This window comes from Parus major, chromosome 13, assembly GCF_001522545.3.
Source record: "Parus major isolate Abel chromosome 13, Parus_major1.1, whole genome shotgun sequence".
Lineage (NCBI taxonomy): Eukaryota > Metazoa > Chordata > Aves > Passeriformes > Paridae > Parus > Parus major.
The window spans coordinates 1,644,337-1,672,188 of NC_031782.1; the positions used below are offsets into that span (position 1 = coordinate 1,644,337).

General features: G+C 60.4%; 2 protein-coding genes across 10 annotated transcripts in view; both read right to left on the minus strand.

Annotated features, from left to right (window-relative positions):
• Positions 1 to 1,030: 1,030 nt before the first annotated feature.
• On the minus strand, positions 1,031 to 19,565 carry AFAP1L1 (actin filament associated protein 1 like 1). 3 transcript variants are annotated; one of them, XM_015641461.2, is made up of 19 exons: positions 19,489 to 19,565; positions 9,151 to 9,279; positions 8,684 to 8,767; positions 8,294 to 8,367; positions 8,013 to 8,124; positions 7,554 to 7,652; positions 6,970 to 7,181; positions 6,429 to 6,608; positions 5,739 to 5,825; positions 5,442 to 5,535; positions 5,161 to 5,313; positions 4,563 to 4,774; positions 4,211 to 4,356; positions 3,829 to 3,907; positions 3,604 to 3,721; positions 3,313 to 3,477; positions 2,820 to 2,998; positions 2,447 to 2,575; positions 1,031 to 2,190 (listed from the first exon to the last, which is right to left on the minus strand). In XM_015641461.2, exons 1-19 carry the CDS (start codon positions 19,502 to 19,504, stop codon positions 2,167 to 2,169), a joined length of 2,292 nt encoding a protein of 763 aa, XP_015496947.1. In that variant the 5' UTR covers positions 19,505 to 19,565; the 3' UTR covers positions 1,031 to 2,166. The 3 variants fall into 3 exon arrangements, with proteins under 3 accessions (XP_015496947.1, XP_015496946.1, XP_015496945.1); XM_015641460.2 differs by having other exon boundaries at positions 3,604 to 3,718; positions 8,270 to 8,367; XM_015641459.2 differs by having other exon boundaries at positions 8,270 to 8,367.
• Positions 19,566 to 22,256: 2,691 nt separating this feature from the next.
• ABLIM3 (actin binding LIM protein family member 3) overlaps positions 22,257 to 27,852 on the minus strand; it is a 42,690-nt gene continuing 37,094 nt past the window's right edge. For 5 of the 7 annotated variants that reach the window (XM_015642210.1, XM_015642216.1, XM_015642215.1 and 2 more), the window contains 10 exons: positions 27,510 to 27,560; positions 26,145 to 26,279; positions 25,855 to 25,919; positions 25,441 to 25,588; positions 24,782 to 24,811; positions 24,361 to 24,419; positions 23,634 to 23,694; positions 23,471 to 23,478; positions 22,904 to 22,984; positions 22,257 to 22,559 (listed from right to left, as the gene is read on the minus strand). In XM_015642210.1, coding sequence (XP_015497696.1) covers positions 22,446 to 22,559; positions 22,904 to 22,984; positions 23,471 to 23,478; positions 23,634 to 23,694; positions 24,361 to 24,419; positions 24,782 to 24,811; positions 25,441 to 25,588; positions 25,855 to 25,919; positions 26,145 to 26,279; positions 27,510 to 27,560 — 752 coding nt within the window. In that variant the 3' untranslated portion in view covers positions 22,257 to 22,445. The remainder of the gene's footprint in view (positions 22,560 to 22,903; positions 22,985 to 23,470; positions 23,479 to 23,633; positions 23,695 to 24,360; positions 24,420 to 24,781; positions 24,812 to 25,440; positions 25,589 to 25,854; positions 25,920 to 26,144; positions 26,280 to 27,509; positions 27,561 to 27,852) is intronic. The other 2 variants (XM_015642214.1, XM_015642212.1) reach the window with 1 other exon arrangement.

A 27,852-nucleotide genomic window follows, 5' to 3' on the forward strand; every position in this document is an offset into this window, starting at 1 on the left:
GAAGGGATGTGGGGAAGGAAGGGATGTGGGGAATGAACTACAGCTCCCACACGGCCCCGGGAACGCCGGGCGGGGCTGAGGGGATGAGGAAAGGCGGGGATGAGGGTAATGAAGGGGTCCGGATGATGCTCCGCCCGCCGCCGCACACGCCGCTCCGGGACTCGGCTCCGGGCACAAGGGGTCCGGGCTTCGGGGTTTGGCTCCTGAGCCCCGAGACTCTGATCTGGATACGCGGCACCGGTTCCCTGGAGCTCGGCCCTGGCCCTGGCTCCTGCCCCCAGCGCAGTTCGAAGCCGGACACCGGGCACACAGCTCCGGGCCCCTCGGCTCGGACCTGGACACACGGCTCTGCTCCCCGGGGCTCGGACCTGGGCACACGGCTCTGTCCCCCGGGGCTCGGACCTGGGCACACGGCTCTATCCCCGGGGCTCGGACCTGGTCCCCACAGGGCTCAGACCCACACACAGCTCCTGCCGCTGGCCAGGCAGGTTAAGGGGTGGTAACAGGACAGGTTTCACCTGTAGTTCAGGAAAGGACTGGAAGAGACTGCGAGTGTTCCTTTCCCGTGGTGAATAAACATTAACCAAAGCCCAAAGCCTTGGTCAAAGCCACTGACATCTGCAGGCTACTGTCAGGTAGGCTATCCTACCACAGGGAGCCAGTGTGAAGGACGAGGGGCAATGCCTCAAACTGCCAGAGGACAGGGTTAGATGGGATATTGGGAAGGAATTCTTCCCTGTGAGGATGCTGAGGTCTAGTACAGGCTGCCCAGAGAAGCTGTAGCTGTCCCATCCCTGGAAGTGTCCAAGGCCAGAGTGGATGGAGCCAAGAAGGATGTGGGATAATGGAAAATGTCCCTGCCCCTTGGAACAAGATAAGCTTCCAACCCAAACCAGTCTGGGATTCTCTGATGTGCTTTCATGGGCTGCTTGTCCCAGCAGCTGCTGTCACAGGAGTGCTGAGCCCACCCCAGCCCCATTCCCTGGGAGCTGGAGTAGCTTTCCCACTTTGTTCCCTCAGAGAGAGGACCTGGCAGGCCAGTGCCAGCATTTTTATTAAAAGCTGCTTACCTAGTACTAACACAGGGCTGTGGAAGTGCGAGCTCCAGAGGTTAATTGTGGCAGTCCATAGCATGAGAGGGTGATGGTGACTCCCTTGTTCCCAGCACAAAAGCTGGGGCCTTTTCCTTTCCATTCCTGTCCCTTGTTTCTGCCTGTGCTGAAATGACCTTACTCTGTTCTGCTTTTCTGCTCCAATAACCCTGCTGGTTTGTTTTTCTTTTTAAAAATTTTTAGACCTCCCTTCACTCCATTTTGATCACATGCTTTACCAACCTGTGTCAGAGTGCAGCAGCCAGAGTGTGAATGTGCTCTAGAATGAGCCTCGTCCCTGCTCCCCTCAAAACCAGCACAGGACCAGGGCAGGAAGCTGGCCTGCCTCCATCCCCAGCCCTTTGCAGCACTTCTAAGCTGTCTAGCAAAGGTAAAAGGCATCCACTGTTAATTTGCTTTCCAATGCTGACACTTGAGCTTCCTTCATTCCAAGGGAAGGCTGCATGCCGTCACCCTTACTGCTTGAAGAATGAGAAGGAAATACTGGACAAAGGCGCTTGGTTGAGGCACAGCAAGCTCGAGCCATGAGGAACCCTGAGATGAAACCCTGCAGAGCTGGGAGCAGTGAGCAGGGTGAACAATCAGCATCTCCGAAGTGGCTGGTCCTGAGCAGCTCCTGAATCCCAGTAATGAAGGGGCCAAAAACCCCAATGAGTCCACGGTTGCTTTGGCAAATGTTAGCCTGGACACATGCTGATCCCGAAAACCAGAGCACCTGCTGGGCAGTGCCAACTGCCAGCCCCAGGCTCTCCCCTCCTTCCTTCTGCACCCAGAGTTTGCGTTGGACTCCTGGCTCTGGGGCAGGCTCCCCCAGAGCTGGGTTTCCCAGCAGTTTGTGACCCTGATCCACAAGGAATTCCCTTTCCCCACCCGCCTCCCAAATCCCCTCCCTCCCCCTTTTCCTGTTTTTTCGTGGTGGTGGTGCTGCAGTGGTGGGGCTGAGAGAACATCTCTTCCCACCACACCTTCCCAGCACCCTCCCAGTGTCTTGGAGAAAGGGGGCTGGCAGCTTCTCTGTGATCCCCAGTGTGTGTTCAGGGCTTGGCGGGCTGAGTTAAGTCTGCTTCTTTTCCCATTCCTGCAGAGAAAGGATAAAAAAATAAAAGGGATAAGGAGACATTGCTGGAAAAAGCAACACTTCAAGACATCCCACCCTGCTGGGGGGCTTTGGACCCAGCATTCTCCAAGCATTTTCAGTGCTGCCCTGGACATTGCAGGGGTGATGCTTTCCCTCTCCCACCCAGCCCTGCATGTCCATGATTTCATAGTTAAACAAGGGGCACAGACTGAGATTTCCCGTGGGGCCAGGGAGGAGAGGGAGAGCTCAGCAGGACCTTGGCTTTCCGCAGCACGCTCCCCGTGTTGGCAGGGATGATGGAGGGGCTTCTCTTCCTCAGCTCTGCCGCACAGTTCACAGGGACCAAGTGCTCAGGGGGGTTCCCGTTTGGCTTGTTTGTAGTTTCCTGTGGAAAAGGGGGAGAAAGAAAAGCTGAAGAAACCCAGGAAACATTGACAACCAGATAAAAAAACCCCATGAACTGCAATGAGATAAAAGTTGAGGTGACCAAATTCAACTCACACACCTCTGTCCACAAAAGGGACAAAGCCAGAGGGATGTCCCCTCTCCCCTGTGCTGCTCCCCACAATGCCCCAACCACCATTTCTTGCAGAAGCTGGAGCTATGCGTGAAGAAAAAGGGAAACATACCCCATTCTCAGCCTTGCTGGTCACAGCCAGCCCCAGGGCCGGCCCTCCTGCCAGCGACTGCTTCAGCTGCTCCTTCACTTCGGTCAGCTTGAGCTCCAGATCGACCCGAGACTCCTCCTTGTGCCGGCACCGCTCCTCCAGCAGCGCCACACGCTGCTCCAGCTCCTGCAGCCTCGGCCCTGAGTGCACAATTCCCCAGCTCAGCGCTGGCAGAATCCACCCATCCTCCTGCACAGCGACACTAGATGGGGCTGCCAGCCCGGCAGAGCGCTGCAGCCAGCCCAGCTCCTGGCCACACTGTCCCTGTGGCCAGTCCTGTGTCCCTGTGGCCAGTCCTGTGTCCCTGTGGCCAGCCCGGTGTCCCTGTGGCCAGCCCGGTGTCCCTGTGCCAGCCACACTGTCCCTGTGGCCAGTCCTGTGTCCCTGTGCCAGCCTGGTGTCCCTGTGCCAGCCCATCTCTGAACCCGAGCATCTCACAGCGGCCCCAGCCTACCCGTGCTGCCCTTCATGGCTTCTCGCAGCTCCCGCTTCTCCTTCCGCAGCAACATCAGCTCGCTGCGGATCGCTGCCTTCTCCTTCTCCAGCTTCTCCTTCTCCGTCAGGAACCGCCTGGCGTCCTCCTCGGCCCGGTTCTTGCCGTACCTGTACTGGTTGGCACCTGCAGGGATGGAGGAGCCCATGAAGGGCTGCACCGATGGCACCCGTGGCTGCACATCCCTCTGGGAGCAGCCTCCTTCCCGCACTAGCCAGGAGCCCTGGGGAGTTTTGTGGCCCGTGGACTCACTGGACGCGTGTCTCTTCACTTTGACTTGTGGGTCCACCCTTCGCGACTTCTCGCTGCAGGACGAGGCGTGGCGCTTCACCTGAGCACCCCCCGGCCGCCCTGGCTCCTCCTCCGCCTGCTGGGAGGAGAGGGAGCGAGCTGAGGCACCTGCAGGGCCATCCCCGCCCGGCCACGGTTCCCTGGGCCACTCTGCTGGGAGATGATGAGCCGCGAGGTCGTGCTCACCTGAACCTTCTCGTAGGGGACATCATCGTACACCACCCGAGAGGAGTCCGCTCGGTGATCCTGGGAGGAGCTGGCCCACCTGCAGAAGGAGGGGCGGGATCTTCCTTTCCAGAACATCCTTGCCAGCCCCTCACGGAACCCTTCCAGCTCAGGGGGATTCCCACATTTCATGACCCTACCCTGCCATACCCTTCATCAGCCCCATGAAACCCTTTGAGCTTCCCATCCTGCCCAAGGGAACAACCCCTGGGGCACTGACTGTCCCGGAGATCACAACCACAACCACAGCCCAGCCAGTGCCTGTTCCAGGGAATCCAAAGGGCACAGATCCCCAGTCCCAGCCCAGCACTCAGCCCCTGGCACAGCAGGAGCACAGCCTTACAGGTATGAGTGTCTCACGGCCGTCACGATGTTGGCAATGGTCTCCACATCCACGTAGTCGTAGTGCAAGGCCTCTGGGGCCGTCTGGGAGCCTGTTTCCACCAAGAGGAGACCCAGCCAGCGGCCCAGGTCTTCAGAGCAGCTTGCCTGGAGGACAGAGGAAGAGTTGGGGTGCATGCCCAGCTCTCATCCTTGCTGCCTCCCAACACAAAGCCCTGCTGCAAACATTCCCCCTCCGTGCACAAAGTTCCAAAAGGTGCCCTGGAGTGCAAAACAAGGCACTGCTTGCGTGGGACGCTGATCACCCCAAGGATTGCTCCTCCATCCCCACGAGTCTGTCCCACCCCGCTCACCTCCAGCGCCGCCACCTCCTGCCCGTGGCGGAGGATTCGGAAGGCGAAGGGGTGCTTGGGGCCCAGCCCCGGGACCACCTCGCAGCCCCGCAGGACGATGGCGTTCACGTGTGTGCGCAGGTCCGTGCGGTCCTTGTGGAAGTAGAGGGTGTTGCCCTTGAGGCGACACCAGCGCTCCTTCCAGCACTGGTTCACCAGCACGCTGAGGTGGCCTGGGGTGGCAGGGGGAGGGAAGGGCATCAGTGCCTGCCCGGCTGGGCTTCGGGACAGAGGTTACGGCACAGCTTCCTGCTCACCCCAGCCCTTCTGTGCCTCAGTTTCCCCCCAGACAAGAGGCTGGGCTCAGGGAAGTTGCCAGCTTGGTACCACACGGTCTTCCCAAGGCTATTTTTGGGGATATGGGTGACCCTTTGCCCACTTGCCACTGGAATTTGCAGAGCCAGGCCTAGGCAGCATTTCCCAGCCTGTGGCAGTGTCACAGCCCCTCAGTGAGCTCATCCCCACCCCTCAGCCCTCCAGCCATGCTGGGGGAAGGATGTCACTCCCCACCAATCCCACTCCACTCCCAGCCCCATCTTTGCCCCCAGCCTGCACGAACCGCAGCAGGGGATGTCCTCCTCGGTGGAGGAGGTCTGGGTGTCCTCAGGGGATGGCTTTTTCTTGGAGAAGCTGATGATCCTGGTGATTTTCTTCCCTGCTGCCCGGCTCATTGAGCCCTTCAGGTCAGCCAGGCCGCTCTTTTTGCCTTTCCCTGGAAGGACAGGGTAGCTGTGTGACCCTGGTGTGTGCCCTGGCACTCCACCTGGCTGCAGAAGCTGCTGCCCAGCTGTGGGCACACAGCTGGCCCTGGCTGGGTGGGCAGTGGGGACGGGGACTGACCGTGCTCGCCGTGCTCTCTGCGGGTGGCCGGGGACCCGGTGTCACCCATGGCCACACTGTCTGAGTCCGAGGTGTGCTTCTCCTGGGACAGACGCTGTGGGAGAGCAGGATCCCATCAGCATCATCCCCCTGCACAGGGCTGGGATATCCAGCTCCTGTTCCCCTTCCCAGCCCTGCAGAGCTGCTGTGAGAATGGGAAGGGCTCCTCATGCAGCCCCAGGAATTTGGGGTTCTCCAGCTCTGTGTTTCCCAGGTTTGCCCACACAGCCCCTGGAGAGGGCCCTTAGAAACCATCACCTTGTCCAGCTCCATCTTGCACGGCATCGCTGGGGAGGTGGGGGCTTCCATCCCGCCCGCTGCTGGACTGCTGGCTTCCTTTATCACCTGCAGAGACAGCCCCAGCTGCCAAATGACCCTGGGCTGCCCTCCCTGGCTCAGCTCCTTCAGTACCAGAGCCAGACTGAACCAGGGGGACGAACCCTGGTCCCCACAGCTCAGGGCAGCAAACCCAGCGTGGTACTGCTCACACCTTAGCCCCTTCAAAACTTCAACCACTTTTGTGGATTTTAGAAATCTCAGAAGGAAGAGACTTAGGTGCCAAGCCAGCATCATCCTGCCAGCACAGGACACCTCGTGACCCCCATTTTAAGGCGTGGTGTGTAAAACAACCCTGTTCTCCCACACTGGGGGTGACAGCTGCATTGGTGGTGTACTCAAAGGCTCCTTCCCCGCAGCCCCCGCTTCCCAGCCCTGAACAAAGGCAGGAAAGGGCCCTGGGGAAGAGGAAGGGGAGAGCAAACATCCCCCAGCCGGGGCTATCAGCACCGGAGCCACCCAGGCCCTGGGAAGCGGCCGATAAGAGACAGGAGCAAAGCCCCCTTCCCCTTCCAGCTGGGCAAGGCCATTCCCAGGGCAGCCCCCTCCCCAGCTGGAGCAGGGAGGATGCCAAGGGGAGTCTGGGGATGCCCCTGGGAGGAGCAGTGGTACCTTGAGCCACTCCTCAGCCTGCTCCTTGCTCTGCACTGCCAGCACCAGCGCCTCGGCCCCTGGCAGCGAGAACCGCAGCTCGTGCTTCTTGCGCCGCCCGTCCTTGGGCACGTAAATGACATTGCAGGTGCTCAGGGGCACCTCCACGTGTGGCTGCCGGTCCTTGGAGCTTTTGTAGCACTGAGGGAAGCAGAGAGGACTGCTCAGGGCTCAGCCAAACCTGCCTGGCCGGCTGAGGACAGGCCCCAGACCCCTGTGCTGGGGGGGTCTCCTAGGTGACATGGGGTCTCAGGTCCCTTGCTGGGGGCACAGATGGAGGTGGCTCAGCCCATGCAACAGCCTGAGGGTGCCCTCTCACCCCGTGGTGTCCCAAAAATAGGGGAGCCCTCTGTTCCCTTGCAAGGTAAGCGAGGGCAGCTGCTGCTTGGGTGGCAGCCTTGGGGCAGGGACCTTCTTTGGATGGTGTTTTTTTCCATCAGCTTGGGCTCAGCCACCCTCCCAACCCCTCAGAGGGTTTCTGTGCCCCCCAGGCCAGGCTCACCAGCAGTTTGCCATCCCGGATGATGGTGAGCTGCTTGGCCCACTGCCCAAAGCGCTTCTTGCGCAGGAGGAACGCGCAGATCCGGCAATCCTTCACCAGGTTCATGGAGGCCTCCTCCGACGGCCACTGGTGTGTCAGCTGCTGGCCCTTGCCCTCCTCCTCCTCCTCGTCATAGGACTCGTAAGAGCTGCTCATGGCATCCGAGTCGTTGTCTGGAAGGAAGCAGGGGGGTCACCCTACAAGGTGCTGCACACCCTGCCAGGCTTCCCCATGCCCAGCAGGCTCCAGACAGAGCTGGGCAGGGTGCTGGGATAGGTGGATTCCTTGTTCTCCTCTGGAAACAGCAGTGCTTGGCACCAGCCATCTCCATTTCCCTTGGAATCCCAGCAGGATGCTCGTGGAGGAGCAGGATCCACAGCCCCAGGTGCATCGATCCAGAGCTCTGGGCTGCTTTATTTCTTTGCACTCTTTGAAATCCTGCTTCTCCAGCCTCAACCCCAGCAGCCCCAGCCCATTGCTCACCCCACCTCAGGCTGGACCTTGCCAAACTCTCCCCTCCCTGTCGAGGACACCCAGATACCTACAGGAATTTTTCTGCTCCCCGTTTATCCTGGTGACAGGGTAGTTGCTGTCTGCATCCTCGTAATAGCCGTCCTCGATGGAGTTGGGGGGGCTGGAGCTGTCTGCAGGGGAAGCAGAGGGAGCTGGGGATGGCACACACACTTTTCCCTCATGGATACTCAGTGGGACACAGCCAAGCACACCCTCCCAGGGCACCCCAGCATTGGTTCTCCCATGGCTCTGATCTCTCCCCATCATCTCATTCCCAGTCTGGCTGGAGCAAACAACTCCTTGCAACGCCCAGTGGGATGGAAGTGAGTGTGACAGGAGCGATGCTGGTGGGAGCAGCGATAATTCCTTCCCCAGGATGAGCAGTCCTGCCCACTGAGAGCTTCCTGGTTTTTCAGGCAGGTGAGGGATGCGGGGGGCAGCTCATGGGGCTCCCCCCACCCTCCTGCTGGCCTGGATGGAGCAGGACTCACTGCGGGAGGTGATGTACTCGGGGGCCTTGCCAGGGCCCAGGGGCAGCGCTTCCTCGTAGTAATCCTCAGGAGGGGGAGTGGTCGGCAGTGGAGGAGCAGGATCCACAGGAACCTAGAGCAGAAACACCTCCAGCACGAGCCAGGCAGCAGCAGGGGCAGGAGCCCCAGCAGGGCACAGGAAGGGTCCCACCCCAGCCACTGCCACGTCCCCGGGCAGGTGCAGAGCAGAGCTGGCTCGGGGACAGGCAGGCACGTACAGCTTTGCAGGTCTGGCTCCTCACCAGCTCCAAGCCGGCACCGTCACTGGTGTCCCCCTCATCCTCCTGCATGTCCTGCAGGTCCCGCAGGTCACAGTCTGCACCGGGAAACACAGGGTGAAGGGAGCAGGAAAACAGAGCTGGACACCCCAGCTGTGCCCTCTGGGGATCTCCCTCCATGGCCCTTCCCTGGGAGGGTGCTGGGAGATGGGAATCACTGGGAAATGCAGCTGGAGCGTGGATTCCCTCATGGCCAGTCCCCAAACAGCTACAAGGGAGCAGAACAAGCAGCCAGAGTGATGATGCCCACTCTGGACACGAGGATGTAGCTGTCACCCTTCTTCCAAAGGACCCCAGGACCAGCACACACCCAGCAGGACCCCCAGGACACCCCTCCAGCTGAGCCACACGTACCAAACTCCTCAAAGAGGGACTCCACAAAGCTGGTGCCATTGCCCAGGGACGCTGTGTTGACGTACATGTAGTCCACATCCTTCCCTGGAATTGAGGAGGATGCTCTGAGCCTGGGGCAGGCACTGGCACCCCTTGTCCCCAGGGACACAGAGCAGGCACAGGGCATGGAGGAACCCCCAGGGATGCTGCAGCTCCCCCAGGAGAGCAGCAGTGGGGAAGGTTGGGAAGCCCCAGGTGCCTTCCCGTGGAAACCCCTGCGCTCAGCACAAACCCAGGGCAGGAAACGCTCTGGGAAGCGGCGTTTCCGCAGGGAGCAGCCTCCTGGATCCAGGGAGGATCCTCCTGCTGGGAAGGGAAAGCAGGGAGCCCTGAGGGGGCTGAGCAGGTGCTGGGCTCATCCCTGCACTGCTGGGGACACCCACTGCCTTTGAGAACAGCCACAGCCACCACAGGAGAGGGACACAGACCTGCAGGCGGCTGCAGCTTCTGCAGGATGCTGGAGACAGCCAGCTTCTTCTCCTGCGTGGTGGCACTCAGGTACTCGTGGTCCAGCAGCTTGAGCAGAACACTGAGCTCTGGCAGGAGCTGGTCCAGCACTGAGGGGAGCAGGGAAAATCCCGTCAGCCAGGGGGATTTTGGGATGCTGGGGTTAAGACAAGGCAAAACGGGCTGGAACTCCAGCAAAGCTGGAGCTCAGAACAGGGCAGAGTGTGAGCTGCAGTTCCTGCCAGTGCAGGACCCCTCCTGCACAGCCAGGGTGGCACACAGCTGCCTTTGGCTCTCCTGGGGCCAAGCGTCATCTTGGCAGAGGCAGCTTGGACATGCTGATGGATGAGGATGGCTTGAAGGAGGGGACAGCTCCCCAGAGCATGGGGACACCCTGGCTGGGCTGCAGCTGTCCCCACACTGCTCCTTGGCACAGCAACGCTGGGCAGCACCAAGGGGCTGGCACAGGGTATTTCCCAGAGGAAGGGAAGGATTCCGAGCCACTGATGGGATCCTCCTTCCTCATGTAAGGAAAAACAGCACAATAAAACCACTGGTGATTGAAAGGGTGGAGCGGAGCCCGGCAGGAGGGGAATGAGGTGGAGCAGCGCCAGCCAGGATGAGCCCCTGGGCACAGAGACAACGTGCCAGCATGGATCACCACCATCCCAGGACACGGGGCAGGATGTGGCTCATGAGGCTCTTCCTGCCTCCCTGCATTCTACCCCCACAGCCCTTCTGCTTCCTCCTCCCTCCCCAGAGCCACACTGAACAGCAGCCTCGGCGCTTCAGGCCACGGCACAGGGCAGTGCCCATCTCCCCTGGGCAGCCCAAACCAGGACAGGCAGCCCCAGGCAGCAGCTGAAGCCTCAGCAGCGCTCCAGGAGGGACGATGAGCACCCCTCAGACCCTGGGGAAGGAGAAGGAAGCACAGGGAATGGGATTCCTGTTCCTTGAGCTGGAATGACATCCCACAGCCAACACGCCGGCACAGGGCGATGCTCAGCTCGCTGGCTCTCACCAGCACACACCTCCTGTGCTCTGCCAGCAGCTGTGTGGGGTAAGCACCCGGCTCCCAGGGGCAGGGAGGGAGGGAAGAGAGGAAAATCCTCCCTGGGGTGTTACAGAGTGCTGCACAGGCAGCACAGGATCAGGCTCCTGCTGGGGATCTCCAGGCAGGTGACACAAACTCCCTGCAGGGCTTGGCAGGGCAGGGCACTGACTACGAGGAAGCAGCTGGGACAAAAAGTAACATTTCCCGTCCAGCCAGCACCTGCAAACATCTGGGGAGTCACCCAACCTCCTGCTGCCCCAGCTCAGCCATGAGCTCCCACAAAGGGGTCAGGGACTGTGCAGACTCAATGGCTTTCCACAACTCACCAAACCCCAGGCTGTGGGGTCAGCAGCATCCCCCACACCCCCAGAACACCCCAAACCCCAGGCTGTGGGGTCAGCAGCATCCCCCACACCCCCAGAACACCCCAAACCCCAGGCTGTGGGGTCAGCAGCATCCCCCACACCCCCAGAACACCCCAAACCCCAGGCTGTGGGGTCAGCAGCATCCCCCACACCCCCAGAACACCCCAAACCCCAGGCTGTGGGGTCAGCAGCATCCCCATCCCCTGCCATGTGTAGGACATGTCCCATCACAGGCACCAGCTCGGTGTCAGGGCTCGGGGCCAGCCAAGGGCAGCCTGGTTTGTGTCAGCAGTGCCAAGGCAGGCAGGGAGGGGGGCGAGGGGACCCTGCCCTGCTGGGCACCAGAGCTGAGGGTGCCTGTGAGCAGCCAGGGCTGCTGCAGGGGCTGAGCTCAGCTGCAGTGCCCCGAGCTGGGCACACTCAGCATGGACACACAGCTCTGAAGGCGCCTTTGTTTCCCCCCAGCTGAGCTGTCCCCTCCGTCTCCCTTGTTCAACATCCTCCAAAATCCAAGGGGGGAGGGAGGGGGCAGTCAAAGAGGCCTGTGATCCCAGGAGGTGCCTGAGCAGAGCCCGGGGGAGCGCAGGGAGGCAAGGAATTCATTTCCTACGCTCGTTAGGCTTCCAGCCTGAAGGAGCTTAATGAGGGGCGCAGGAGGCGAGGGGAGATTGCTCCAGGGGGGCAGCAGGGGATGGTTGGACACCCAAAGTCACCTGGCAAGCAAGGAGCAGCACAGACACTCCTGCCAGAGCTGCTGGCAGCCAGCACAGACCCGCAGAGCTGGCCCAGGGGACAGGGACACATCTCCTGTGCTGTCACTGCCCCTGGGGGCTCTGAGCCCGGGCACCAAAGGGCTCCTGGGGAGGAGGGCGTGGGATGTCACAGTGACCACCGGTGACGTGGCCAAAAATGAACCCTGTGTCCCCTGCTCTGGGACACCTCCAGCCCTGGTGCTGGCCAGTGGCTCCCACCTGCTGCTTTCTGCTGGGGCTTCTCCTGCACCCAAAATCTGTGGGATCACCCCGCTGCCCTGTGCTCCAGACACCCCAGGACAGAGAGTGACAGCAGAAACTCCCTCCTCGCCACGTCTGCAGCCTGTCCGAGGCAGGATGGAAGATGTCTCCGAGGTCTCTGAGCCTGGGAAGGCCAGGACCCATGGCAGCAGATGGCTTTAGCATTAACTAACAGGGCTGGGTGGGCTGGGGGGACCCAGGGGACAGCACCAGGACACCGGGGCAGTGCTTCCCCTGCTGCCAAAGCCTGCCCTGGCAGCAGCACCAAGCACGGTGCTGCAAAGGAGCTGCATCCCCTCCAGCCCCTCTCGCCACCCTACACCAGGCCAGCTCTAATTTTAGAGCCCACAAGTGCTCCTCTCCTCAGGGACCCTTTTCCCAGCACACAGATAAGGTCTGAACACAGCCTGCAGCTGCACAGCCTCCCTGGCTCTGCTCCAGCACAGCAGCAAAAATCAGGTCCTGCTCCAGTAACCTGCAGAGAGGAGGAAGAGGAGGAGGAGGAAGAGTCTCTGGCCAAGCCAAAGCAGGAGTTTCCTGATGTAGAGACCCAGCTTGTGCAAGAGGAGAGATAAGAGAACCCCATAGAGTTCTGACTCCGAGAAAAGCCCAGTCTGCAGCTTGAGAGAGCCCCGGGGAGGGGAGATGCTGAATCACAGCTCTGAAATGCAGTGGGAGGTGCACAGGGACCCCCATCCTGTGGCCACAGCTCTCCTGCCTCCGGCCACGCTTCCTCCTGCGCCAGGTGACGGCTGGGGCCGAGGGGGGCCGGGGGAAATCGGATGCTGGGAGTAACAGCCATTGTTTGTAGCTAAAATAAAACCCAGGCACAAAGAAATCCTTCCTGTTGGCACGGGCAGGGCCCTTGGCCGCTCTGCCTGCAGGCACAGGGCTCCTTACAGCTGCCACCCGCAGCCAAGGAACGCTGAGAGCTCCGGGGATGCCCCAAATAGGTGGGGACAGCACCCAGAGCCACCCCAGCCCCAGGGGGAGCCCTGCAGGGAGGTGTCTGTGGCTCAAACAGAGCCAGGGGAGGTCTCTGCAGCACACAAACCACGCTCACCTGCACACAGGGGGATGTGGAGCCACCTGCGAGAGCCACACGGGGCTGGGATGTGTCCCCACGCCTCGCTGGCTGCTCTGGCACGGGCATCACCACGGGGTGAGATCCTGGCAGCTCCCTCCAGCCCCAACAGCGCTGCTCTTTGAGGAAGACCACGGCCTCCTGGGCACCTTGCTGATATCCCAGGGCAGTTCCTGTTCCCATTCCCATTCCCATTCCCATTCCCATTCCCATTCCCATTCCCATTGAGGTTTCTTCCCGGTGGGGAGGAGGAAGTGCCTCTGTGGGGGTGGCTCCCAGAATTGTTCCTTTGTGCAGGGGACAGGAGGACAGGGCTGCCTGCTCTGCTGTGGCACTGCCCTGGCGAGGGGCAGCACTCGGCCCTGGAGGTGGCAGGGGGCAAGCAGGCTCTCCCCAGCACTCAGCACCTGCTGGCTGTGGGGCAAACTGGGATGGGCTGCTAGGGGCAGGAACAGCAGCCTGGAAAACACTTCCACCTCCTCCTCCTCTTCTTCCTCCTCCTCCTCCTCCTCCTCCCAGCCTGTCCTGCTCCAGGCCGGAGGGGTTTTAGGGAAAAGCCAGCCATTAATGATGGCACTTGAGCCCTGGCAACGTCCCCTAAGAGTGGAAGATTTGCTGAGGGGCCACTCGGTGCACATGAATCATCTCCTCCCTGCAAACAAGGGCCCCTTGAGTGGGGCGGATGGGGGGAGCCTCTGACTCTGCATCCAACAATTCCAGCGGGAGCTGAGCACTCAGGGCTGGCTCCTGCCTGCCTGGGACCCTGCCACCCTCCCTGGGATAGCTCACAGCATCCTGCTCCCTGTTTGGGTGCTGCAGCATCCCTGGCTGCTGAGGAGCACAAGGCAAGCTCAAACCTCAGCACCTCCCCACGGTCCCTGCAAGCAGGCAGAGCAGCCATGCACAGCTCCTGGGGCCCTCATCATCGTGGCCTTGCAGTCATTAATATCCTTAGCTGATAGCCTTGGAAAATCAATCTCGGGAGAAGAACGTGAAACCTGATTTTCCGAGGGGACACGAGGCCCCCCGTTCTGCCTGCCAGGGCAGCGCTCTCTCCCCTTGCACAGGGGGCTTGGGGGGCTCCTCTCTCCCGCCCCAGCCCTGGGAGAGGGGCAGCTGAGCCACCAGGATGGTTAAAAAGCACAAAGGGTGCCCTGGCTGAGTGCCCCCAGCAGCTCTGGGGATCCCATTCCCAGCACTCTCCCCTTGGCACCCCTGGGCCATCAGAGGGACAGAGGCTCCCTGAAGTGACATCGCTGCTGGGACAGCCCCTGCTGGCCTGCAGGGAATGTCCCTCATCCCAGCAGCTTCATCAGTGCCACAGGTAATTATTAACAGGCTGATTAAATCACCAACAAGCACCTCCTGTGTGACCCAGGCCACCAATGACCCCCCAGTGTCCCTTCTCCAGGGGCTGTTCCCCCCTTTCTCTGCCTCCTGGAGAAGCTTGTGGCTGTTTGCTTTAGCTCACCCACAGCAAACTCTATCCCCCTGACCTGGAGGCTGCAGCCTCCAGGAGGAGCAGGGGGTGGTTTCTGGGTCACAACTGAGCACAGCCAGCAAATAAAACCACCCAGGTGAGAGATCTGTGAGTGACCCTGCTGTGTCCCCAGAGAGGCCACGGGCAGCCTCCAAACTCTGCTCCTAACCCCAGGTACCAGGGGTTTCCAGCCCCAGCTCAACACAATCAGCTCTGGAAAATCCCATGGAGCAGGTTTAGTACTCCCAGACTGCATTTCAGGAGCTGGTGCCAGGCTCAGCAGGCTCGGGGCAGGATGCTCCAGCAGGGGAGCAGGGCTCGGAGGCTGCTGGCTGGAAAACACATTTAAATAATGAATGAAAAGGAGAGGTTTGAGATGCCCTTTAAAGGAATAGTCAGGCAGGGGTGAGACCTGCTGAGTAATGTATAAAAAACAAGCTTCAGGCAGAGGAGAGATGTTAGGATTACTCAGAACCCAGAATAAACTGTGTTTCCTCCAACCAAAATTTTGGTGTCGGCCTTTTCCAAACAAACTCCAGCAACAGGTTGGCCTGGGCTCCTCTCCAGCACTGGGAGAGGCCCTGGGATGGTGCCCCAAGCCTTTGCCCACCCCTGTGGCCACCCTCTGTGGTGGGCAGAGCAGTGGGCAGCCAGCCTGGGTCACACCTTCCTGCCTCTGGGCACCTGGAGCTGGCACCTCTCTGCAGCCCTTGGTCTCCAAACTTCAGCCTCCAGGACAGTCAGAGGCTAAGTGCAGGAATTCCAGCCAGTTGTGGGAATTCCAGCTAATTGTGGGAATTCCAGCAAATTGCAAACATTCTAGTGGGAAACCCCAGTTCCCACCAGTCCACACCAAACACCTGGGGCTGAATCCAGCCCCCACATCCCCAAAATCTCCTCTGCTTGGGGTGGAAAGCTCTCTGTACCCCAAGAGACACTTCTCCATGTCCTACGCATTCCCATTGCCCAAAGCCAAGTTCCAAAACACCTTGGATGCAATTCTCAACCTGCAGGAGCGAGACATGGGGAGGCCACCAGAGCTGGCACATCTTGGGAGGAAAAGTCACACAGGGAGGTTGTGACAGGATCCTGAGAAGGAGAGGAGGATCCAAACCCTCACCAAGCAGGGGATGGGCAGGGATTTGCAGGAAAGAGCTGGTGGATCAGCTTTCCCAAATCCCACTGCACTTCCCCAAATGCCTTCAACAGCAGGATGTGGATCCTTCTTCGCAGAGCTGGTGGGGGGAGAAACCACAGATCCTGGGGGGAAAAATATCCCTGTGGATCTGGGGGAGGGAGATGTGCACCCAGCCCCCAGCCCTGGCATCCCTGCCCCGACCCCCACAATGCCCAGGAGTTCCAGAGCTGTGCCAGACAGGAGTCCCAGGGATTGGAATCCTCTCAGTGGCCACCTCAGCCCTGTCCCCCTGTCCCCAGGCACAGCAGGGTCCGTGTGTGAGGGGGCTGGGGCCGTGCTGCCCCGGAGGACCCTCGGCGAGCAGGATAAGCGTTATTTTCTCAGCCCTTCCCTTTCCTTCCCTTGCCAAGCTCCGGCGGGAGCATCAGGTGCAGAGGCAAGGCCACCATCCGACAGCATTTCCTACCCGGTTAACCCCTGCAGGGCAGGGCTGGAGGGGCAGGAAAACCGGGATATCCCAGCGGGAAAGGTGACAAGGTGGGACCGGTCACTGCCGGCGGCTCCAGCAGTGCTGGCACCGGTTCACCTGCTTTTAACCTGCTGCTACTTAAGTTCTATTCCTTGTTCTGTCCTTCACAAGCACTGTTTCCCAAAATTCTGGACATCATAGAATGTGCAGCTGCTCCTCCATCACAAACTTGGGTGGGTTTAATGCTCAAACAAACCCCGGGAGAAAGCCAAAGCCATTCTTCAAAGTGCTCCTTACACATCTCCTGCTAATTGCCAGCAATCAGAGCATGCCAGCGTCTCCCCGAGCTCCCTCTTATCACTTCCAGGATCAAATGCACATGAAAACCACTTCAAAAAAAAGAAAAAAAAATTAGTTTGAGCATGGAAACCCCTTGCAGCAAAGCTGGTTTTGTTCCGAACTGTTGGGAAATGTCAGTGTTTTCCCTCGCCTGCCAAAGAGGCAGCTTTGATGCCACGGGAGGCTTTATCAGGAGCAGGAAAGGAAGGGGCTGCAGCAGCAGTGCCGCGGGGGGAGGCTCAGGGAGGTTATTTTATCCTTCCCCTCTGCAGATTGTCGGCCCAGAATATCAGGAACCAGACCTGAGCTCCCCAAATCAGCGCCTCGGGGTGATGACAGGCGGCTGCTGCCTGCCAGGGTGCCCTGGCTGGGGTGCCAGCCTCTTGTTTGTGCAGGGCTGGCAGTGAAAGGTTTCCAGCCCCATTGTCTTGTTGATGCTCTGGGACAGTGACATTTAATAGATATTTTACTGGATGGAGAGTTGTGCCATTCGTTTTTAAAGCTCCTGATATGCAGGAGGAGATGTGTTCCTCAGGAGGGAGTTTGAGCTGTGCCAGGCTAGATAATAGGGAAGGGTTAAGGGGTTAGGACACAAGTCTGGGATGCCAGAAACCACTTCAAGCCTCCACTCTGCTCCACTGTTATCTCCTGTCCCCAGCAAGTGATTTGGCTACTGCACAACAGGCAGAGCTTGGGTCTGGCCCAGTGTTCTGCTCTGAAAAGGCTTCCCACTGCTTGGGATGAGACAACTTCTTCAAAACCTTAAACAAAGTTTTCCTGGGCAGGGATAGGAACCTCCTGCAGGCCCGTGGGAGCTCGGGCGCTGCTCCACAGCAAAGGGCACGGCAGGCTCAGCACGTTAGCACAGGAAAAGAGCATTTCCAGGTCAAGAGTGGGAAAGAGGCAGGTTTTCCAGGCACTGCAGGCAGATGGGACTGTCCCCAGGGCTCCTGGCTGGGGGGACACTAACCCAGAGTGGCCTTCCCTTGTCCAGCAGCCCCTCTGTGCCCCTGCAGAGCTGCCAGGAGCCTTCACACGGACCCAGGGTTTCCCTGCAAAGGGAAATCTGCACACAGCAGGATATTGGAAAAATCCGGAGGGGCGAACAACTCCAGCACTCCATCAGCATCCCCAGGGCCGCCTCCCACCTTGTTTTACCCAGCCCAGGGGGCTCAGCCCCCTCCCCAGCACCCCCGGGCTGGAAACAGGCGGTGGCTGAGTTTCCAGCGGAAGGAATGGCTGCAATGCGAGGAGAGCTCGGCACTTGCCCGGCGCTAACAGCTGGCCCGGGCTGTGCTTCTCAGCACCCCAGAGCCCTTCCACCGGCAGGATTCCTGCTGCCAGCTCGCAGGAATGATCCCGGCTCCCTCCCACCCGTCCTGCAGCCTCCCCATTCCTGTGGGCGAGCTGGAGCCAAGTTTATCCCTGACACATCTCCACCGGCTTTGCTGGATTTAGAGCCCAGATAAGTTTGGGGCAGGACCTAAATTCTGGTGGCTCAAAAGGTCAGGGAAGAGACACTTAATGAGGGGGGAGAGGCCATGTGTGAGTACAGGCGTGTTTGAGCAAGGGATCGGCTCCCAAATCACACATTGGGAGCTGGGCTCTCCATCAGCACAACCCAAAACAACTCTGCCAAGAGCCCACAGCACCATTCCCCCCAGTCAGCACTGGTGGAGAGCTGGGCCATGCAGTGGGCACTGAGAACGAGGAAAAACTGGCAGATGGTAAAACCAGGATACAGCAGGGCCTGAGCAGAGCTCCAGGTGAAGAAAGCAACTGCCAGAGATCAGCCAGAGACTGGGAATGGACACAGAGCTCCTGCCTAACCCTTCCACTGGGGAAGGGAGCATTCCCTCCAGGAGTTACAGCCCTCAGAAGGATCCCACAGCTCTGGCTGATGGGCAGGAGGGGCTGGGGGAGGTTTACATTAGCAAAGATCCATCCAGGTGCCAACAGCAATTCATCACAGGCAGGCGCTGCTGTGGCTGCCATGGCAGGCACCAGCGAGGGGGATCAAACAGCTCTTCCTTGGCAGGAAGAGGCCAAACCATGCTCAGACACGGCTCCCTCAGCTGGACATCCCCTCCTTCCCTGCCATGATGTCCTGGGTTTGATTTTTGGGGTGGGCTGAGGTGCAAAGAGGGAGTTTCCCATCAGCTCACACAGCAGGAGCGTGCAGGAGCCGAGGCGCTCTGCTCGCCCCTGTCCCAGCAGTGATGTCCTCTGAAGGACAGCCCTGGCATCAAGTGTCACTTGACAAAGCTCCCCCTCCTGCCACAGCTCCCTCCTTCAGAGCTGGCAAAGCCACCGTGGCTGGACACAGCCCCCGGGGACGGCTGTCCCTGTCACCGTCCCTGTCCCCTCCCGGCCACTGGCACCGCTCCCCAAGCACTGACACCGTGCCTGTGTTTCCAGCAGTCCCAAACTCCTCTGAGCTGTTTCCACTGCGGAAACGCCACCCCATCCTTTTACATCGGCGAGGGGAACTCTTGACCCCTGGGTCTGTGTGGTGCTGACCCAGGGCTGCAGACACAGCACTCCTGAGGACTTCAGCGTGGTCCAGCCCGTGCGGCCAGAGAGGCCCCTGGCCAGTCTCTTATCGTTTTTGGCCGGTGTTTCTGTAGCAGCTCCAAGGACAGGTCAGGGGCCAGGACCCTCGTGCTCCATCATGTCACCACCTGCTCCTCCCGTGCAGCCCCAGGCTGCAATCAGCAGCAGCAGCAAGAAGCAATCCCCCTGCAAACTTCCCTCTGCTCCCTCCAGGGACCTGGCAGCCCCAGCAGAAAGCCAGGACCTTCTCTGCAGAGCTGGCCCAGCGCCCTGGCAGGTTTATACAGATCCCAGATCAAAGCCCAGGAGCTCCGGGAGCCCGGTGCCACAGGCGGGAATGGCACACGTGTGGGAAGGCAGCTGCTCCCCAGCAGGGTGGGGATCGGCCCCTCCGCGGCTTCACCGGCGTCTCCCCAGCCAGGGAAACCCTCTGAGCCCGATCAGCTCCATCAGGAGCGTCACCTCCCTTTCCACCACCACAATTTCCCCTAACAAGCGCTTACACCCCACAGCCTCCCTTGCAGGCTCCCGGTGTTTTACGCATCCGACCAGCAAAGAGAAACTGGTTCCAGTTCGTGCCCCGGCCGGCCCTGCTGGAGAACTGGAGCAAAAACACGCTGGGAGCAGGGTCCCGCATGGAGCCGCTGGGATTCACCCATGGGCTGGGACGGGATGCGCGACCCGCGATTCCCTGCGCCTGGCACGGGCATCCCGTGTGCCCTCCGCGTCCCGTCACATCCCATCCATCCCATCCCGTCCATCCCATCCATCCCACCCTTCCATCCCATCCTTCCCGTCCCGTCCCGTCCATGCCGTGCCCTCACCGCTGAGCCTGTCCATGGTCCGGAGCCGCAGCAGCAGCGGCCGCCCCGGGAGCTGCGGGCGGGGAATGTCCCGGGCAGCGGCCGCCCGGCGGGGCCGGCTCTCGCTCGGGGCGGCCAATCCCTTCACCCGCCCCTCCTTCCCTCCCTCGCTCGCTGAGCGGCAGCGCCCAGCACCGGCCCGGCACGGCACGGCACCAGGGACAGCCCGCGGGGACAGCCCGGCCGCGGCTGCGATCCCCCGGCACCCCGCAAACCCCTTATCCTGCATCCCCCATCCTGCATCCCTCATCCTGCATCCCCCGGCACCCTGCAAACCCCATCCTGCATCCCCCATCCTGCATCCCCCATCCTGCATCCCCCATCCTGCATCCCCCGGCACCCTGCAAACCCCATCCTGCATCCCCCATCCTGCATCCCCCATCCTGCATCCCCCGGCACCCTGCAAACCCCATCCTGCATCCCCCATCCTGCATCCCTCATCCCTGCATCCCCTGGCACCCAGAGACCCTCTTGGGAAGCGTGAGGGTCGTGAGTGCATCACCTCCACCTGCCTGGGTTGGGCAACTTCGGTTTAGGGAGAAAATCCCGAATTCCCACGCCCAGCAGCAAGGACAGCTCCCCCTGACCCCTCTCTCCTTGTTTTCCCCTCCCCAAAATCCCCTCCATGTCCTCTCCCTCCCGGTGTCCCTCCTGTGCCCGGCGTCTCCCTGGTGTTGTCCCTCCTCCAGGGAGACCTGGGCTTGGGACATTGGTGGGACATTGGTGGGACATTTGTGGGACATTTGTGGGACATTTGTGGGACAGTGTCCCAGGTGTGGGAGCAGGGACAGAGGCTCCTGGCACTCCCAGGACAAGGTGAGCTCCAGCTGAGCCCTGTGGGGACAGCAGCTTGGGACAGAAATGTCATGAGGGTTCACACATACCCAATTGTTATCACTTGAAATATCAGATGGGAATTAGCAACTGGCCTGGAGAAATTCCCCCTTTTGGGGCAATTTCAGCCCAGGGCCCCCCCATGCCCAGCTCCTGCATGGTTTGGTGTTTGGTGGTCTCTCCATTCTGGATTGAGCCCCAGTTGTCTTCCACAGCTTGGGGTCACCTTTGGGGCTGTGCTTGGGGCAGGAATCTCAGTCCAGGGCTGCCCACACTGCCAGGCTGCTTTGGGAATTGCAGATTCCAGGGCAGGTGGTGATGCCTGGGGTGTCCCTGCAGCCCTCCCCAGGGCAGTGGGACACCAACAGGGACCCTTGGAGTGTCTGCTGCCCCAGAATGGAGCTGGAGAGGCTGCCCTGGCTCTGAGAAAAAAACCAAAAACCAAGCCCTGCCTCAGTTTCCCCACCTTTGCCATGCAGGTCCTTGTGGAGAAGAGTTGCTGCCCATAAAATGCTTTGGAAATGATCCTGCTGATGTGTTATTATTAATAACATCCCCCAGGCTTTATCACTGGAACTGCTGCTGGAGAGAGAAGATTCCTACAGCCACAAACAGTTGAGTTTGATTTAGAGAGCCCCATTTTGTACGAGGAAAATAATTATAAATCAACTTGGCTCATTTACTGCTGCACTAAAGCAGAGGAGCAATTCCCAGGGCGATGTTGACATCCCCACCTCAATCCCCAGCCCTTTCCCTGCTGGCACAAAGCTCCAGAGCTGCTGCTGGTGGGAGAACTCCTGCCCTGAGCCCCTGGAACTCTGGCAAACTCCTGCAAGGGGAACCTGCTGATGGATTTTTGGGCAGCAAAGCGGGCAGCTCTGGGTGGCAGGGAGGGCACTGACCCACTCCGTGGGCACAGAGGGACAGGAGGGGACCAGAGGGGACCAGAATGTGGCTCATGGCACAGTGAAGGTAAAACCTGCTCTGTCCCCTCACAGGAACTCTGCTGAGCCAGCTCCTGCTGTACCCCACATTCCCTGGCCTGGTTTTGGGACTGTTCAGTCCTGGTTGTGCCTGAAAATCCTGCAGGATGAGCAAATAGGAGAGCAGAGCAGCACAGACACCAGGGAAGATGTTTGTGTGGAAACAACCTTATTTGTTTTATGAAAAAAATAAGCCAAAACCAAGTTATCCCATAGAGTTTGGGATAGAAATACGTAGAGTTTGCAGTGGAGGGAATTGCCTTCATTCCCAGAGGGAATCATCAGGGACTCAGGCAGCTGTGATGGGGAATTCAGGAAAATCCAGGAGAGGTCCAGCAGGTCGTGGGACCTGCATTTCCCACCCCTCTCCTCTGGCCTTCCCCCAGCTCCCAGCTGGAATATCCTGGAATATTCAGCCCTGGACAAACCTGAAGAGCAGCAAGAAACTGCACAAGGCAGGAGGTGGCTTTGGCTGTTCCACTTGGGAAGGGCTGGGTTTGGGGATGGAAAGTGGCCATTCTGGCACCTTGGGAGGAGAAACTGGCTCTGGAGCAAGCCAGGTTTTGCAGGGAAAGCCACCAGCCCAGGTGGGACTGGGACTCAGGGGCTCAGCTTGGCCCCCTGGGGTCCCCACAGCTCCTGTCCCCTGCCCCAAGCTCTGCATTTCAGATCCTGAAGTGCCCCAGTCCTGGCCGTGTCAAGGCAGGGAAGGATTTCAGGGGCCCGGAGTGAGATCCCACTTTCCTGCCCTTGTGCCCAGGGCCTTTTCCACCTCTACTCCACAGCCCAGCTGAGCAGAAGGGGATCCCAAACCCATCCCAATCACCCCCATCCCAAACCCCTGCTCTCTGCAGCAGGAAAATCCTCCCCTCGTGTCCCTGAGGGGCAGCAGAGTCTGGGAGAAGCCAGGCATCGATACAGAAATCAGGTTGGAAAAGGAAACACAGAGCATCAAACGATCTGCAAGACTCCAATTCACTCTCAGGGGTGCAGAGAGGGCCCCTGTGCCCTGTACAGCCCCGAGAATCATACAGAGCTGCAATATAGAGATCTCTCTATGTATATATTTATAGGTATGTATATATTTATAGTGCACTGCATTTAAAACAGCCGGGCCTGCTTCTTCAGCTCGTTCCTCTTCCACAGCGCCAGGCGGTCGAACTCGGCCATGGTCATCCCGAAGATCTGGTAGAATTCCTCCTGGGACAGGTGTCTCTGGGGAGAAATGGGAGGCTGGGCCAGAGCTGGGCACCTTCCAGGGCTGAGCAGAGGGGTGAGGGCATCCCCTGCCCGCTGGGACAGCGGGGTGACAGGAGCCCCCTCGGGAAAGGGGAGCACTGCCTCCCTCCTGCCCCTGCCAAAGGCACAGGGGACAGCTCTGCCCGGCCATGGGGGCAGCAGGAGCACTGGGACAGTGCCCTGACCCCTGTCTGCTCCTGAGCAGATGTGGGGATGCTCCTCACACAGCCACGAGCCCCACACGCTGCGTGCCAGGGTCACCCCATGGCATTGGGTCCCTCTGTGCCCTGGTAGTCCTCAGTGAAAAAAGCTCTTCTCACCTCTAACCGAGTCCTGTCCACATCTTTGGGCAGCTGGTTCCTCCCCCTGGTCTTCACCAGGAGCAGCTCGTAGGGGTAGATCTGCACGGGGACAGGGACACGTGGGGCAGCCACGAGACACTCGGGGCACACTTGGGAATGAGGGCAAGGGTTTGGGTGGCACAGCTGACTCCAGGGCTTGCATGGGACAAGGAGAGGTGGGAATTGCTCTCAGGGTGGCTCTGATCCACCCAGAATCTCCAGGGTGGCTCTGGAATAACCTGCTCACTCTGCAAAACCAGGAATGACCCAGGCACTGGGAGCGTGAGCAGGAAACCAGCAGCACAAACCCCTGCTCTGTCCCTCACCCGGGGACAATTCTGCTCAGCAAGCATTGTCCCAAGCACCTGGGACCTGGCAGGAGGGGAGGGACTCTGATCTGAGCCCCACAGTCCTGGGATGGGGCTGTCAGGTGGAGGATGGAGGGGAACAAAGGTTGTCCCTCTGGAGAGCTTGGGGACACATGGACACATCCCTGGGACTCCCACCTCTGCCTGGTGGCCGCTCCTTGCAGCAGAAGGGTCTTACCTTGTACTCTGTGGGGAGAGAAAAAAGCGAGCCTGAACCACCCCGACCCCTCTTCTGTCACCACCCTCCCCCCAGTGCTGCCCATCTCCCCCCATTCTCCCTCCAGCCCCCCAGCATCTCCCCCAGGGCACCTGCAGGGTCCCCAGCCCCGTGCCCCCCTCACCTCGCATCCCCCAGTTGACGGCGTTGGTGCTGTCGTAGTGGAAAAGCTCCGCGCTGGGAGGCTGCAGGAGGGGTGGACAGAGGGGGAGTGAGAGGGAGGCTCCCCCAGGCACCCCAGGTGACACCTCCCACGTCCCCAAGGGAGGTCCCCCCACCCAGGATAAGAGTTCACATGGAGACAGGAGCAGAACTCCTGATCCCAAACAATCCTGAGCCCAGGATATAAAACAAAACTCTTCTGCTGGAAAGCAGCACCAGCATCCCTCTGGAAATCACCCCGTGGGAGTTTCAGGGCAGGCACTGCCTGGACAGGGCACTTTGGGTCCCAACAAGGGTCATTTTGGATGGGCACAGGACAGCAGTGGCAGCAGGGGTGCAGAGAAGGGGAAAAGAGAACATCCCAGAGATGGAAAGGGAGCTCTGGGGGCTTGGAGCAGCCTGGGAGAAATGGGAATGTCTGGGAGAATGGGGAATGCCTGGGAGAAATGGGAATGCCTGGGAGAAATGGGAATGCTTGGGAGGATGGGGAATGCCTGGGAGAAATGGGAATGCCTGGGAGAAATGGGAATGCCTGGGAGAAATGGGAATGCTTGGGAGGATGGGGAATGCCTGGGAGAAATGGGAATGCCTGGGAGAAATGGGAATGCCTGGGAGAAATGGGAATGCCTGGGAGAAATGGGAATGCTTGGGAGGATGGGGAATGCCTGGCAGCAGCAGGAGGCACTCACCCTGTGCAGCCCATTCCTCCTGTAGGCAGGAAGGGAGGCTGACTTAGAAATGAGGGGATCTGCAAAGAATCCACCAAGGGGCATCAGGGAAGAAGCAGGAATGAGCCTCACACCCCCCAGGACAGCCCCACCGGGCCACCCTCTGCCTCTGTGCTCCCAGCTCTGCCTCCTTCCAGCTCCAGCTCATTTCCAGCCTGCCTTCCTCCCGTGCTGATATTCCTCTCCCCAAAATCCCTTTCCTGTGGCAGCCCGACCACCTCACCCTTCAGAGCAACATTCTCCTCTCTCAGCTTCCCCGACTCGTCCTCCCTGTCCTGCTCCATCTCTATCCTAACCCAGGCTTGCCAGGGCTCCCTCTTTGCTTCCCTTGTCCCCTCCCTGTCCCAGCTCGGGCTGGGCAGGGCTCAGGTCAGGCACTCACCGCTGTCGGCCAGGTAGTGGCTTCGGGGAGCTGCAAGGAGAGCAGAGCCGGCTGTCAGGGAGGGCCAAGCACCCCATGCCATGCAGAGCTGCCCATTCCCAGCCCCACAGATCCTCCCTGGGGCTCCCAGGAGCTCCCACGGGGCTGAGGGGCTCCCTGAGCATCCCCAGACAGCTCCGTGAGGGCAGATGTGAGGAAGGAGAGCATGGACTGGACAGGGCCATCTGTGCTGCCAGGCTCTGCAGTGTCCCCCCTGTGCCCCAAGGGCAGGGCTGGGTGCCCTGGGGGCTCTGTGAGAGAAGCAGCACAAGCAAGGCAGCCCTGGGGTGCCAGGAACTCCCAGAGGTGCCAGTCCAGAACAGGTCACAGCAACCCTGGCTGTGCTGCCACATCCCCAAGGGATCCTTCAGCCGTCCCACGAGGCACTCCCAGGCTGCCCAGACACCACTGGGCAATGCCCCACCCCAGCTGGGGCACAGGGAATGGATGGAGCCTTCCGGAGAGGAAAAGACCCTCCCGAGCCCGGCTCCATGGCCAGCACCTCTCACCAGCCCTTTCCTCATCCCTTTCTTCCCTCTCCACCCCTCAGACTTCCCGAGGGGCTGGGACAGGGGGACAGGGGGACAGGGGGACAGGGGGACGGGCAGGGACAGCCTTACAGCCATTGAGGGAGCCCTCGTAGCCCGCTGTGTGCAGCGCCTCTCTGCTGCTGGCCGAGCTGCGAGGGGGGGTCCAGGGGTCTGTGTAGGAGTTGGACCGAGCCTTCATCTCCTCCCTCAGGATCAGCCTCCCGATGCCACTCTGGATCTGGCAGCGGGGAAAAAGCCACTTTGCACTCTTCCTTTCCCTGCCCAGCCCTCTTTGGCACATCCTGGAAGGGCACAGCGTCCCCTGGCACCTCCTGAGGATGAGGTGCTGGGGCGGGGGTGTCTCGACCCCTCCTTGAGAGCCACGTGGGGGTGGCCAGGAGGGGACAGATGGCAGGAGCAGGGATGGTGGTGGCACCTTCTCGGGTGGCAGAGCTGGGCTGAGCTGGGGACGGTTTGGTGCTGGCTCTGTGCCCTCACACTCACCTTGTGCATGCCCCGGTCGTACCCGTCCTCCTCACCCCCTGACGAGAACCTCCGGGCCCGGGGAGCTGCAAGGAGACACCAGGGGTCAGGTGGGGACAGAAGTGGGGGCAGGCAGGGAGGAGGATGTCCCCAACCACATGGGGACAGTTGTCTCCCACAGACTCCTTGGGTTTTGGGGTCACCTTGGCAGGTATCTCAGCCCAGACCCAGCTCAAAACGAGGTTTCCTCCCAGAAAATTTGGAATCAGGAATGTGTTTCCCTTTCTCCCAGCCCGAGGGGAATTTGTTACCTTTGGGAGAGCCTTGGAAGGACCAGTATTCCGACTCGGAGTGGTAGTAGGGATCGGGGGAGTAGGCAGGGCTGTACTTGGAGGACTGCGCGATGTCCTCGCTGGTTTTGCTTTTCGTGGCTGCAGAGGGGTTGTCTGCAAAAGGAGCGGGCAGAGCCAAGGTGAGGATCTGCAGAGATCCACCCCAAATGACGGCAAATCCTCTTCCCTCCCCAGGGATTTGTGTCTGGGACAGCACGGAGCAGAGCTGGGAATAATCAGTTTTCCCACTGCTGACACCTCCTCAGGGGTGCTGAGGCAGACAGTGGGGACAGTGACAAGCAGGGGATGTCACTGATGGGGCTGGGAAGGACCCAAATGGCTGAGAGCCCACGGTGCCACAAGTTCTGGCTCCTGCACCGTGCTCATCCCAGTGCCAGCAGTGTCACCGAGCTCCCCGCGCTGCCCTGTCCCCAGGAGGTGAGAGAGGGACGGAGGAAGGCTCAGAGCCAGCAGGGACGGGGCTCTCCGGGTTCTGCCAGGGAAAGGTGGGGGGAGCAGAGGGCTCTGGCAGGGCTTTGGTCCTCATGGCAGGGACACACAGAGTGCTCAGGCTGGGGACAGAGCCTCAACAGCACACGGGGGAGCCCAGGGGGGAGCTCTGCTGCACCAGAGGCCAGGGGAGGCGCAGGGGAAGGAGCAGCAGGGACAGGAGGTGACAGAGCCATCCCACCACCTCTGGGGACCCAGCGGGTACTTACAGCAGCAGGAGCAGGCAGCAGCAGGCGGTGGGAATTGGGCAGGAGGGAGGGGAGAGCCCGGGGAGAGAGAGGAGACACAGTTACTGCTCAGGGGGAGCTGCTGTCCCTCCGGGAGCAGAGGCAAGAGGGGACAGCGCAAGGCAGCCCTGCTGAGAGCCACCAGACACTGAGAGCCACCAAACACTGAGAGCCACCAGACACTGAGAGCCACCAGACACTGAGAGCCACCAGACACTGAGAGCCACCAAACACCCTTCCCAAGCTGCAACACCCCGAAGTTTCACGCTGGAACCGCCACCCCAAGATGGGCTGGGATTTTTCTCCAGGGCTGCATGTGAAACTGCAAATTGCTTTTTTCATCCCTTGTCCGAGGCTGCTCTGACTCCCCTGCTCCCCGCTCCACAGCTATCCCTGGTGTCACTGCCAGCCTTTGCTCCTTCTCTCACAACAGGGACAGGGTCCCAAGTCACACCTGTCCCCACTGAACCCACCCTGCTGCCCAGAGCATCCCACCAAAGCCCAGCACCCAAGCCTTGATGGCAGCCCCATCTCCCGGGCAGCCCCGGAACACGCCGGGCCCCTCCCCGGGGTGACACGGGGACAGGGACACAGCAGCCACACCTACCGTGGCGCTTGTAGATGGGGGGCTTCCTGTAGATGTTGCTCTCGCCAGCAGCTGGTGGGAGAAGAGAGAGAGAAAAGGGAAGAAGGGGGAAAGGGAGGTCAGTGCGGGTGTGCTGTGAGCGCACAGGACACGGCTCCTGCAGGAGCCCCAAGCCACGTTTCCATCACACAAACGCCTCCGGGCTCTCGGGTGGCCCGGCAGAGCTCCGGGCCGGGGGCACGGGCACAGGAGCACGGTCCTGGCTGCCCAGGCCGTGACAGGACATGCAGTGAGCGCCCACAGCATGCACGGGGCGATGGGCACAGCCTGCCAGCCGGGCACAGCTGCCAGCCGGGCACAGCTG

What these genes read in the sequence shown, in the direction of transcription:
- AFAP1L1 (XM_015641459.2), bottom strand. An exon ending in AGGAGGTGGCGGCGCTGGAG is followed by an intron (nt 4,357 to 4,562) that starts GTGAGCGGGGTG and finishes TCTGTCCTCCAG; the next exon opens with GCAAGCTGCTCTGAAGACCT. An exon ending in GCCGTGAGACACTCATACCT is followed by an intron (nt 3,908 to 4,210) that starts GTAAGGCTGTGC and finishes CTCCTTCTGCAG; the next exon opens with GTGGGCCAGCTCCTCCCAGG.